The sequence below is a fragment of the Rhinoraja longicauda genome, chromosome 29 (genome assembly GCF_053455715.1).
Source record: "Rhinoraja longicauda isolate Sanriku21f chromosome 29, sRhiLon1.1, whole genome shotgun sequence".
Lineage (NCBI taxonomy): Eukaryota > Metazoa > Chordata > Chondrichthyes > Rajiformes > Arhynchobatidae > Rhinoraja > Rhinoraja longicauda.
The window spans coordinates 8,718,109-8,730,283 of record NC_135981.1 but is presented as its reverse complement, the minus strand read 5'-3'; the positions used below and the strand labels follow the sequence as shown (position 1 = coordinate 8,730,283).

The 12,175-nt window shown below is 46.1% G+C and overlaps 1 protein-coding gene across 2 annotated transcripts in view; it reads left to right on the top strand.

Annotated features, from left to right (window-relative positions):
• The first annotated feature begins 9,027 nt into the window (after positions 1–9,027).
• Positions 9,028–12,175, top strand: part of dnajc7 (DnaJ (Hsp40) homolog, subfamily C, member 7) — a 48,806-nt gene continuing 45,658 nt past the window's right edge. Inside the window, exon 1 of one of the 2 annotated variants that reach the window (XM_078424950.1) lies at positions 9,028–9,296. In XM_078424950.1, coding sequence (XP_078281076.1) covers positions 9,226–9,296 — 71 coding nt within the window. In that variant the 5' untranslated portion in view covers positions 9,028–9,225. The remainder of the gene's footprint in view (positions 9,297–12,175) is intronic. The other variant, XM_078424951.1, reaches the window with a different exon arrangement.

Below are 12,175 nucleotides of genomic sequence, written 5' to 3'. Positions count from 1 at the left end.
TGCATTTAACCTGTGCTAATGCAACCAGCAAGATAATGTATGTGTTTCAGACAGCACAGAAACAGACCCTTCGATCCACGATGTTCATGCTGACCTTTTTGCCCATCAACACAATTCATATCAGTCTGCATGAGAACCATACCCTTCTACGCTTTGCCTTTACAAGTATCGTCTAAATGTCTCTTAAACGTAGTAATTGTATCTTATTCCACTAGTTCCTCTGTAGTGTGTTCCAATTCCAACCATTCTTTGTGTTAAAAAGTTACCACTCAGATCCCCTTTAAAACTCTTAGCACTCACGCTAAAACTCTGCTCTCTTGTTTTTGATATCCCTATCTTGGGAAAATGATTTTGACTATCTACCCTGGGTATGCATCTTATATAATTCTACCAGGTCTCCCGTCAGCCTCCTTCGCTCGAAGAAAAACAAGCTCACCCTGTGCAATATATCACCTTGACTAAAGTCCCCAAGCAACATCCTGGTGAATCTCCTTACACTCCAGTGCAATCTCATTCTTCCGATAGTACGATGATTCAGAACTACACACGATCCTTCAAGTGCAGCAACATAGTGTCCCAACTCTTATGTTCTATGCCCCAAACTATGAAGGCAAGCTTCCCGGCCCTATCGACCTGTGTTGTCACCATCAGGGAACTATGTACTTGAACCCCAAAGTCCCTCAGTTCATCAATATTCCTTAGTTTAGTTTTAGTTTAGAGATACAGCGTGGAAACAGGCCCTTCGGCCCATGCCGACCAGTGATCCCTGCATACTATCACTATCCTACACACTAGGGACAATTTACAATTTTACCGAAGCCAATTAACCTAAAACCTGTACATCTTTGGAGTGTGGGAGGAGACTGGAGCACCCGGTGAAAACCCACGCAGGTCACGGGGAGAATGTGCAAACTCCGTACAGACAGCACCTGTAGTCAGGATCGAGCCCGAGTCTCTGGTGCGGTAAGGCAGCAACTCTAACGCTGGGCCATTGTGCCGTCTACCCGTGTCTCTGGTGCTGTAAGGCAGCAACTCTACCACTGTGCCATCTAACACTGTATATGTATGTCCTACCCCTAGATAACTTCCCAAAATTCATCACCTGGTCCTGTTGGAATAAAATTTGAACCTGCCAAACTCCGCCCAACTTTTCAACTAATATGTTTCCTGCTGAATGTTAAGCCAACCTTCCTTGTTATTCAGAGCACCACTAATTTTCATGTCATCTGCAAACTTACGTCATAGCTCCTACATTCACAACCAAGTCTTAAATATATATATCACAAACAGCAAAGATTCCAGCACCACTCCCTGTGGTACACCCCTATTTACAGACTTCTACTCAGAAAAAAACATTGTTACACCACCACCCTCTGCTTCCTGTCACTGGGCCAATTTTGGATCCAATTAGCCAGATCTCCTTGGCTCCCATGTGCCATAACCTTCTAGACCAGCATACCACGCAGGACCTTGTCAGATGCCTTATTAAAGTTCATGTAGACAACATCAACCATCCAGTCTTCATCAATCTCCTTTGTTACCTCCTCAAAAAACTCAATCAAATTAGTGAAACACGATTTTCCCAGCACTAAATTAAGCTAAATAACCCTAATCAGTTCTTGCCTTTCCAAGATTACTGATGTAATCTCTGATCTGTAGTTACTTGACATCCTGGCTCTCCCTTTTAAATAAAGGAACAACATAAGTTATCCTCCATTCTTCATCTTTGCCTGAGGATAATTATGTTATGGCGAAACTCTAGCGCTGATGCCTCACAGCACCAGAGACCCGGGTTCGATCCTGACTGTGGGTGCAGTCTGTGGAGTTTGCACGGTCTTGTGATTGCATGGATTTCCTCCGGGTGCTCTGGTTTCCTCCCACATGCCAAAGACGTGTGGGTCTGTAGGTTAATTGGCCTCTGTAAAATTCCCCCTAGTGTGTCGGGAGTGGATGAGAAAGTAGGTAATCAGAATTGGTGAGAATGTGATCATTCAAGTTCTTTACCTTCAGTCCGAATAACACAAGTAATACTGGATGAGCACATCAGATTTATTCCACAGTGGGGTTCTTCCCGTGAGGATCTCCAGACACAATACTAGTGTCTGAAAAGATCTCAACTGAGGCGAGGGGAAGAACAACTTTTCCACCATTGTTTACTTTTTTATACAGAAAAGAAAGAGGTGTGACAAGAAGAAATCAACGACCAATTACAATTCTAATACAATTCCCATGGTTACAGAGAAAACAAAATCATTAATACAAGTCACATGCTCAGAAATCAAACCATTAATATAAGTCACATGCTTTCGGGGAAACGCATCAATCTACCTAGAGTGGATTCAAAACTTTTCCTACTTTCACACGCACCCATATAAGGAGTTGTTATTGAGAAAGAAACTTTCTTCATCTCTTATACACAAGCAATCTCACAGCTGCACGACCTTGCTTCTTAACTGTTTTAATACACAGGGGTCACACTGTCAGACAAGGGAGTAATTTAAGAACAAGGAACCCCTATACTCCTCTGTCTACTCCCTATCATTCATAAAGGGACAAACACATTCCATTCCCAATGATAACATTTCTGCCGCAAGCATCCATCTTACTGTTTTCTATTGAAAATAAGCATTCATTTTATATTAGCTAAAACAACAACAAAAGAAACCATCTTCCCCCATCTACAACAAAATATCAATCTCTCTAATTAACGATATCAGCTAATAGCATAGATTCTCAAATGTATGATCAATGATCGGCATGGACTCGGTTGGCCAAAAGAACTGTTTGCATAGTATATCTTTCAATCAATGTGTTCCAAGATATCTAGCACCTCCTTAATATTGTCTTAATATCTAGGTAAGAATTTTATTGTTCTGATTTAGGACTTATGTGTTAATAAAACACTCTTGTAAGATTTGAGAAGTTTTCCCTCATTCTGAAATCAACACAAAACCAAAGAGCTGCAGTTTGGACATTTTAAACGGGAGACTGGGGCTGATAGCGGAGAAAGGCTGCAGTCAGTTTACCAAAGGATGTCACAATCTGTGGGTCCTAAAATGGCCGCAGGACCTCGTGACCAGCCACAAAAAAGGTAAAAACCTTACATCCCAGTCTCTAGGTTTTCTGCAAAGCCATGGCCAGAACAATGGATGGGTATTGGCCATGCAGAAACCTACGAAACCAGGTCGGAGTCCAGACACTGGGGCGCTGACATCAGCATACTCACAATGCCCCAAGCCGACCTAAACAGTTCATCTCAGTGAGGGGGCACAATAGCCCATAGAAAACTACCTGGTAGGTGATGGGAAACCAGTTAACACCCATCACCTCACAATGAAATCCCAATTTACACCTTCTGGCCATCCCCGGTATCCCCGAACATAAGCGCAGATCAGAAGAAAACCTCATACATATCTTTTTGAACAAAGAGATTCCAAGATCTGGCGGGAGATAGGACGGGTCAGAAACAGTATAACTGGCCACTACTTTTGGGTTTTAAACTCAAGAAGAAATACTGGAGGAAGAAGCTGAAGCTAGAAGAAAACCTGCAGGCGCAAGCAGGCAAGAAAACGAATGCAGGAGGAAGAAAAGACAGGCAAGAAAAACGGATGCAAGAGAGAGGAACAGGCACGCAACTCGAGGAGAAATACTGCCAAACGAACAGCCAGTAACCCCAGTAATAGCCCCATGGTGAGCATGCATTCCAAATCCTACATATCCTGGACATAGTTTAGTGTAGAGGGGAGGGTGGTTGTGAATAAACGTTGGGTGTGTACTAAAATATGTGTTGGTCAAGGTTGCGATGTGTTGTGCGTTCCCCATCTTACAGTCGTGTATGTGTCTTGCAGAACTGCGTTTAAGAATTCATAAGTAAAAGGTATTCGTGTATGTGTCTTGCAGAACTGTGTTTAAGAATTCATAAGTAAAAGGTATTCGTGTATATGTCTTATAGAACTGTGTGTTTTATGATTCATAGTTATAAGTATTCGTGTGATTCGGTATGTGTTTCATAGACATGTATTATAGAACTGTATAAGTATTCATGGACAATAGTCCCAAGTGCTGAATAAAAGCCTTTTTCATTTAAACCCTGGTTTTAAAATCTGGTCTGGTTGAATTTTTTCTGCACTATAAGAGCTCCTGCATCTAAGCCCAGTGTCTAGAACCGTAAGGGGTGAGTGGGTCGAACCACTCACGGGGAACCAGTGTGCACGGCCTGGTCAAGGGATCAGAGCAAGGCACGGGGACCTTAGGTCGGGCGAAAGCTCGGCGCAGAAACCCCTTACACTCTTGATACTCAAATGGTCCAGCCAATCAACGTACTCCTCCCTGAACTCAAACTCTCCATGTCTTTCTCCTTGGTGAATAGTGACAAAATGTTATTATTGAGGACCTCAACCATGTCTCCACGTGTCGAGTACCCTTTGGATTTCCCAAGTTACAATTTTGGTCCTAATATACTTCTAGAATGACTTCGAATTTTCCTTAATCCTGAATGATTTATTTTTGCCCTCCTAATTTCCTTCTTAAGGACTCTCCAACACCCTTTACATTCCTCAGGGGAATTACCTGAGTGTTGTTGCCTATATCTATCAAATGCTTCCTTTTATTTCCCGGCCAGGCTTCCTAACCTTGCCACCCACTGCTGTCGACAATGGAATCCTGTAAAAGATGCCTGTGCTTGCGGTGTAGGTGCAATCATTGTCTGGGCTGGTAACACCCAGACAAGTCATTCTTGTTCCTGTAAACATAACACTTACTAGACCAAGTGGACCCGTTGGGCCCAAACCTCTCCTGCATTGGTGCAGCACCCTCTCCTCCCCCTCCCCCTCCCCTCCCCTCCCCGTCCCCCCCTTCTCCCTCCCCTCTCCCTCCCATCCCCTCTCCTCCCTTCCCCCCCTCCCCTCCCCCCCCCTCCTTCCTCCCCCTCCCTCCCATCTCCCTCCTCGTGCAGAGAGGGTGCGTGTATCTGGAAGCAGCTGCCAGAGGATATAGCTGAGGCAGGTTCCAGAACAGCATTTGAAAGACACTTGGACTTGTACATTGAAAGGAATGCTTTAGCGGGGTACAAGCCAAATGCAGGTATATGGGACGAACTTAGATGGGGCATCTTGGCTGGCATGGATGAGTTGGTCCGAAGAGCTTGTTTGCATGTTGAATGACTCTACGACTCCAAATTTGTTTCATCCATTTTTAGGGGTGCTAAATGTGTGTAACATCTAATCTGATCCCCTATAAAAACAACTATGAAAAAGATTTTTTTTAAACACAATAAAAGGAGTATTATATTGGTTTACACCTGGATCCATGGGCTAAAATAAGTCGTGGACAACTTGCAATGGGAACGTCATGGAAATATCCAACTGTAATTACTGTGCTGACCATTCAGCCAGTGTTCCCTCTCAGCGGCAGCAGAAAACTAGTGTCGTTGTGCATAATACAGGTAGGACACATACTCCAGGATGCACTACACAGTGACCCAAGCCATCTTCCATTTCATCTGGAGATTCAAAATGCATCGTGCTTGTACAGACATGGTCTACAGATCTCCAGAAAAGGGTGGGGGACGGATGGATGGATGGACAGAGAAATGCACTTAATGTATCCTCTGGTCTATGGGCCACACTGTGTGTGGTTGCATCAAACTGTGTACAGGTCCTAGATACACAAACACTAAGTGTCACAACGTGTTGAGGTTCAACATATCCCTGGTGTTATGAAAGCCTTGTTGCCGAGGAATGTTCCGTCTGTTGTAACGTCTCCAACATAGAAAGGTTTCTGCGGGGAAACATGTTGAGCCATATGTCAATCGGTGATCTGCTTAGAATATCCTTGAAGAGAGGGAGGTGGTAGATCCTGTTGGATGCTTTGCCAAGCAGACTTTCAAAGTCATTTTGGCAATCGTCAGCAGAACTCTCAAACAAACACCAACAAACACTCACTTGGTGAATCCTGTCAGATTCTTCATATACAGCAAGAATCTCAGTCCTACCACACACTTCCTTCAAGGTGGCTGCAGTGTAGTTCCTCACCATTAAAGGGCTCTACAGGAGGTGGTGCCTCAGAGAGGCACCCAGTATCATCAAAGACCCACACCATCCTGGCCACGCACCGCTTTCACACGTAACATCGTGAAGTGCCTGGAAACCATGACTACCAGGTTCAAGAACAGCTTCTTCCCAACAACCTTCAAGCTCTTGAACACTACACAGCACCAACATCAATTATGAACATCTATAGACTAGAAACGTAGAAACAGAAAAATAAGTGCAGGAGTAGGTCATTTGCCCTTCAAGCCAGCACCGCCATTCAATATGATCATGGCTGATCATCCAAAATCTGTACCCCGCTCCTGCTTTTTCCCCATATCCCTTGATTCCTTTAGCCCTAAGCGCTAAATTTAACTCTCTCTTGAAAACATCCAGTGAATTGGCCTCCACTGTCTTCTGTGGCAGAGAATTCCACAGATTCACAACTCTTTGGGTGAAAACGTTTTTCCTCATCTCAGTCCTAACTTTTATTGCACCTGTATTGTTTTTATTGGATTAGTTTTGTGGTTGTAATTATTATTATTATTTGTTTATTATATATACGTACATTGTGCTTACAGGTCTGTTGTGCTGCTGCAAGTAAGAATTTCAATTTTCCATGACAATTATGATGATTACTAATGACAATTTAAACACTCTTGACCTTTGAGATGATCATCCAATTCCATGTGGGTGGTACATTTACCAAGAAGGCCTGATCACAGATGTAGTGGTCTTTGCTGAGGTTCATCCTGAGCAGTTGCATAAAATGAGATTCATTGCTCCACAGGAGACACAAAAAACTGCAGATACTGGAATCTTGAGCTGGAGTGAACTCAGCGGGTCAGGCGGCATCATTGCAGGGTCCGAAGCATCCGAGTCTGAAGAAGGGTCCCTACCCAAAACGTTGTCTGGCCATTCCCTCCACAGATGCTGTCTGGCCCATTGAGTCCTCCAGCACTTTGTGTTCATTGCTCTACAGACTGTTTCCAGGGATGAATTCCGAGACCAATAATGATTACAGCGAGAAGTCCACATCTTTGGTGAAAGGAGATGTCCACAGGCAAATACCGCTGCAGATGGTACATTGCAAGGTGTGTGAGCATGTACTGAGAGACAGACTGCAGCTCCATGCGTCTACCACAGAGGCTTTGTGAGGAGGGACCACAGTCTCGGATCCATCCGCTAAATACTGAGGGGCTGCACCCCATCTCAAACCCTTCACTGATGCTGTGTTTGAGGATTAAACATCGGTGACATTGACACTTTGGAATTGAATGCAAATTGCTTGGTCTAGTGAGTGAAGATTTTAGTTTAGTTTAGAGATACAGCGTAGAAACAGACCCCTTCAGCCCACCAAATCCACGCTGACCAGTGATCACCCATACATTAGTTCAATCCTACACACTATAGACAATTTTTACAAATGCCAATTAACCACCTACAACCCTGCATTTCTTTGTAATGTGGGAGGAAACCAGAGATTCTTGACTGAGTGTTTTGCCACTTAACATATCAAACAATAGTCATGGTCATATTTGTTCTGTCAAACAATATCTGGGGTGTTTATGGAACCACCCTCCAAATACTGCAAAGAAGGCTGCTTTGAGTGTCGCCGTTTGTCTTCAGAAGTTTTTAGAATATTGACACGAACTACCTTATCTCAACAACTGTATTTGTTGTCACCTCATGAATGTACAATTCTATGCAACCGATTGTTTTCTCCCAAAGTATTGAGTTAAACAATGTATTGTAACCATTACAATTGTATTTCATTGTCTGTTGTTGTCTTTGGACCAAAAAAGTATAAAATAGATGTATTTTGAGTTTTGGCAGATTTTTCAACCAGTTATCTCCTATTTATTTGTGCTAATTGAACACTGGTTACATCTGAAACTCTGGGTACTGAATAGGTCCTTCAACCAGAACTATTGTCATATATTGCCAGTGTTAGCTGCATTGATGTCATTTATTGCCACCGCTGCAAGAATTGATATCAATCATTGCCAGTGCCTATAGAATTAACACACCCTTTGCAAGTGCTGTAATAATTAACACCAAATAATGCTCGTATTGTAAGAATTGACGCCAATGATTGCCTGTGCAGTGAGAATTACTGCACCCCATTTACCGGTGCTACAAGAGTTGATACCAACCATTGTCAGTGCAGGCAGTACTGATGCCAACCATTGCTACATGAATTGCCTGTGTTGATTGCACTGATGCCAATCATTGCCAGTGCTGGCAGTATTGATGTCAACCATTGTCAGTGCTGTGAGAATTAACACAACCCATTGCCAGTGCTACATGAATTGACACAACCATTGCCAGTGCTAATATTGCTGACGGTCGTTACCAGATGCGCCAGGAAGCAGCACCAGCTGGCAGTGACGGGGACAGTGGTGGGGGCAGTGCCAGGCGGCAGCGGCGTTGGCAGAACCAGCCTGCAGTACCCGCAGGCAGTAACAGCCGGCAGTGGTGGGGGCAGTACCAGTCGGCAGTACCAGCAGACAGTACCAGCAGACAGTACCAGCAAGCAGTGGCAGGAGCAGTACCAGCAGGCAGTACCAGCCAGCAGTGTTGGGGGCAGTACCAGCTGGCAGTACCAGCTGACAGTACCACCAGGCAGTAACAGCTAGCAGTGGCGGGGGCAGTACCAGCAGGCGGTAACAGTCAGCAATACCAGCCGGCAGTAACAGCCAGCAATACCAGCCGGCAGTGACGGGAGCACTACCAGCAGGCAGTACCAGCCGGGCAGTACCAGCCGGCAGTAATAGCCAGCAGTAACAGCCAGCAGTACCAGCCGGCAGTGGTGGGGGCAGCACCAGCAGGCAGTGGTGGGGGTAGTACCAGCAGGCAGTGGTGGGGGCGGCACCAGCAGGCAGTACCAGCAGGCAGTGGTGGGGGCAGCACCAGCAGGCAGTGGTGGGGGCAGTACCAGCAGGAAGTGGTGGGGGCAGCACCAGCAGGCAATACCAGCAGGCAGTGGTGGGGGCAGCACCAGCAGGCAGTGGTGGGGGCAGCACCAGCAGGCAGCAGCAGCGGCGGGGGCAGCACCCACCCTCCCTCCCTCCCGGCAGCGGCGCCAGTGCCAGTTCCAGTGCCAGTGCCAGTTCCAGTGCCAGCACTCCGCTCTGACTTGGGCCGCCCCCTCCTTGTTCCGGAAGCCGGCGGTGCCCGGCTACAGGTGCTGGAAATGGCGGCCGGTGACTGCGATGTGGCGATGGCTCCGGAGCCCGGGGCGATGTCGGAGGCGGACATGGAGAGGTAAGGGGGACGTGGGGAGCCCGGGGTTGGGGTGGGGGAAGCCCGGCCGGGGGGGGTGGGGGAGGCCGAGGCCGAGGCTAGGCCGCCGGCCTAATGAGGGGGGAAGCCGAGCCGAGCCGAGCCGCGGCCTAACGGTGAACGAGAGCCGGGGGACAAGCTGCGGCCACCAGGGCCGATCACCACACACGGCCATCGAACCGCTTCCAGCGCACCTGGACACGGCAGCCGCTGCGAGGAAAGTCCGAGGCTGAGCCCCGGCCCTGGGCCCCGATCCTTAAAACGAAACTACAGCCTGAGATTTGAACGAAAATAGCGTTCAGACCCCTGGAATATTCATTTAAAACGATCCAGTTTATAATGTGGAGCCCTCATGCCACTTAAAACATTTGATTATTTTTAAACTCTGATGTTGTAACTGCCTGCCTTTTGTTGATGTGTTGTTCCTATTTGGCGAGAGACCGCGAGTGTAATTTGCACACAAGAGTATCTATTTGGGCGCCACACTGATAATTAAGTCAGATTTTTATCATTGCTAATTCATAAATCACTGGAGTTTGAGATTGGAAGCAATCTAATCCTTTCTGGTGCTGTCAATACCCACGTGGGAATTCTGTATCAAGAAAGAAACGGGAATCTTGCCTCCATGAAAGACTAGAACCTTCCACTGCACATTAGATATTAATATACCACTTGTAATGTTCCAGACATCAACTTTGTGTATCACCTAGAAATCCTTTCAGATTCCCAAAATGGTTCTGCATTGATCAGTACATGTGGTCAACTCAAGATGTTCCTGACTTCACTCCAACCAAAGATTACTGACACTGCAATGATGGATTTTTTTTCGTTTGGGAATAGAAACAGTCCCCGTTGAAGGATGTGGAGGGTTTGGAAAGGAGACAGAGGAGGTTTATGATGTATGTGTAGGAAGAAACTGCAGACACTGGTTTAAACCGAAGACAGACACAAAAAGCTGGAGTAACTCAGCGGGTCAGACAGCATCTCTGGGGGAAAAGGAATAGGTTCCCCTTCTTCGGACGGGTCTCAACCCATCCAGAATGATGCTTGGATTAGAGGGTCAGGCAGCATCTCAGGAGAGAAGGAATGGGTGACGTTTCGGGTCGAGACCCTTCTTCAGACTGAAGATGTTGGGCCCATTGCTATTTGTCATCTATATCAATGATTTGGATGAGAATGTACAAGGCATCATTAAATTTGCAGATGACACTAAAATAGGTAGTATCGTAGACAGTGACAATGATTATCAAAAATTACAGCAGGATCTTGAGTGGGCCGAGGAATGGCAACAATAATTTAATTCCGTTAAATGTGAGGTGTTGCATTTTGGAAATTGAGCCACAGCAGGACCATCACAGTGAACGGTAGGGGCCTGACAAGTGTTGTAGAGCAGAGGGATCCAGGAGTACTACAGGTATCGTGGTTACCTGAAAGTGGCATCACAGGTAAATAGGGTGGTGAAGAAGAGTTTTAAAGCTCGCTGGCCTTCGTCAGTCAGGGAATTGAGGATAGAGATTAGGATGTTATGTTACAGTTGCACAAGACCTTGTTGAGGTTGCATGTGGAATATTGTGTTCAGTTGTTGATCACCCTACTACAGGAAAGGTACCATTAAGCTGGAAAGGATGCAGAGAAGATCTATAAGAATGTTGCCAGGTTCGAGGGCCTGAGCTATAGGATTTTATTCCTAGAGCGCAGGAAGCTGAGGGGTGATCTTTATAGAACTTTAGATAGGATGAATGCACACAGTCATTTTCCCAGGGTAGGGGAATCAAGGGCTGGAGGGCATAGATTTGAGGTGAGACGGAAAGGATTTAATAGGAACCTGAGGGGCATCTTTTTCAAACAGAAGTTGATGAGTATATGGAATCTGAATCTGAAGTTAGGAAGAGGGGATGTTCAACGAGATCTGGGTGTCCTAGTGCATCAGTCACTGAAAGGAAGCATGCAGGTACAGCAGGCAGTGAAGAAAGCCAATGGAATGTTGGCCTTCATAATAAGAGGAGTTGAGTATAGGAGCAAAGAGGTCCTTCTACAGTTGTACCGGGCCCTGGTGAGACCGCACCTGGAGTACTGTGTGCAGTTTTGGTCTCCAAATTTAAGGAAGGATATTCTTGCTATTGAGGGCGTGCAGCGTAGGTTCACTAGGTTAATTCCCGGAATGGCGGGACTGTCGTATGTTGAAAGGCTGGAGCAATTAGGCTTGTATACACTGGAATTTAGAAGGATGAGGGGGGATCTTATTGAAACATATAAGATAATTAGGGGATTGGACACATTAGAGGCAGGAAACATGTTCCCAATGTTGGGGGAGTCCAGAACAAGGGGCCACAGTTTAAGAATAAGGGGTAGGCCATTTAGAACAGAGATGAGGAAGAACTTTTTCAGTCAGAGAGTGGTGAAGGTGTGGAATTCTCTGCCTCAGAAGGCAGTGGAGGCCAGTTCGTTGGATGCTTTCAAGAGAGAGCTGGAAAGAGCTCTTAAGGATAGCGGAGTGAGGGGGTATGGGGAGAAGGCAGGAACGGGGTACTGATTGAGAGTGATCAGCCATGATCGCATTGAATGGCTCGAAGGGCTGAATGGCCTACTCCTGCACCTATTGTCTATTTGAAGTTAGAGAAATCAATGTTCATACCGCTGGGGTGTAAGCTGCCAAAGCGAAATATGAGATGCTGTTCCTCCAATTTGCGGTGGGCCTCACTATGACGGTGGAGGAGGCCCATGACAGAAAGGCCAGACTGGGAGGGGGAGTTGAAGTGCTGAGCCACTGGAAGATCAGGTTCATTAAGGCAGACTGAGCGAAGGTATTGAGCGAAACGATCGCCGAGCCTGCGTTTGGTCTCGCCGATGTAGAGAAGTTG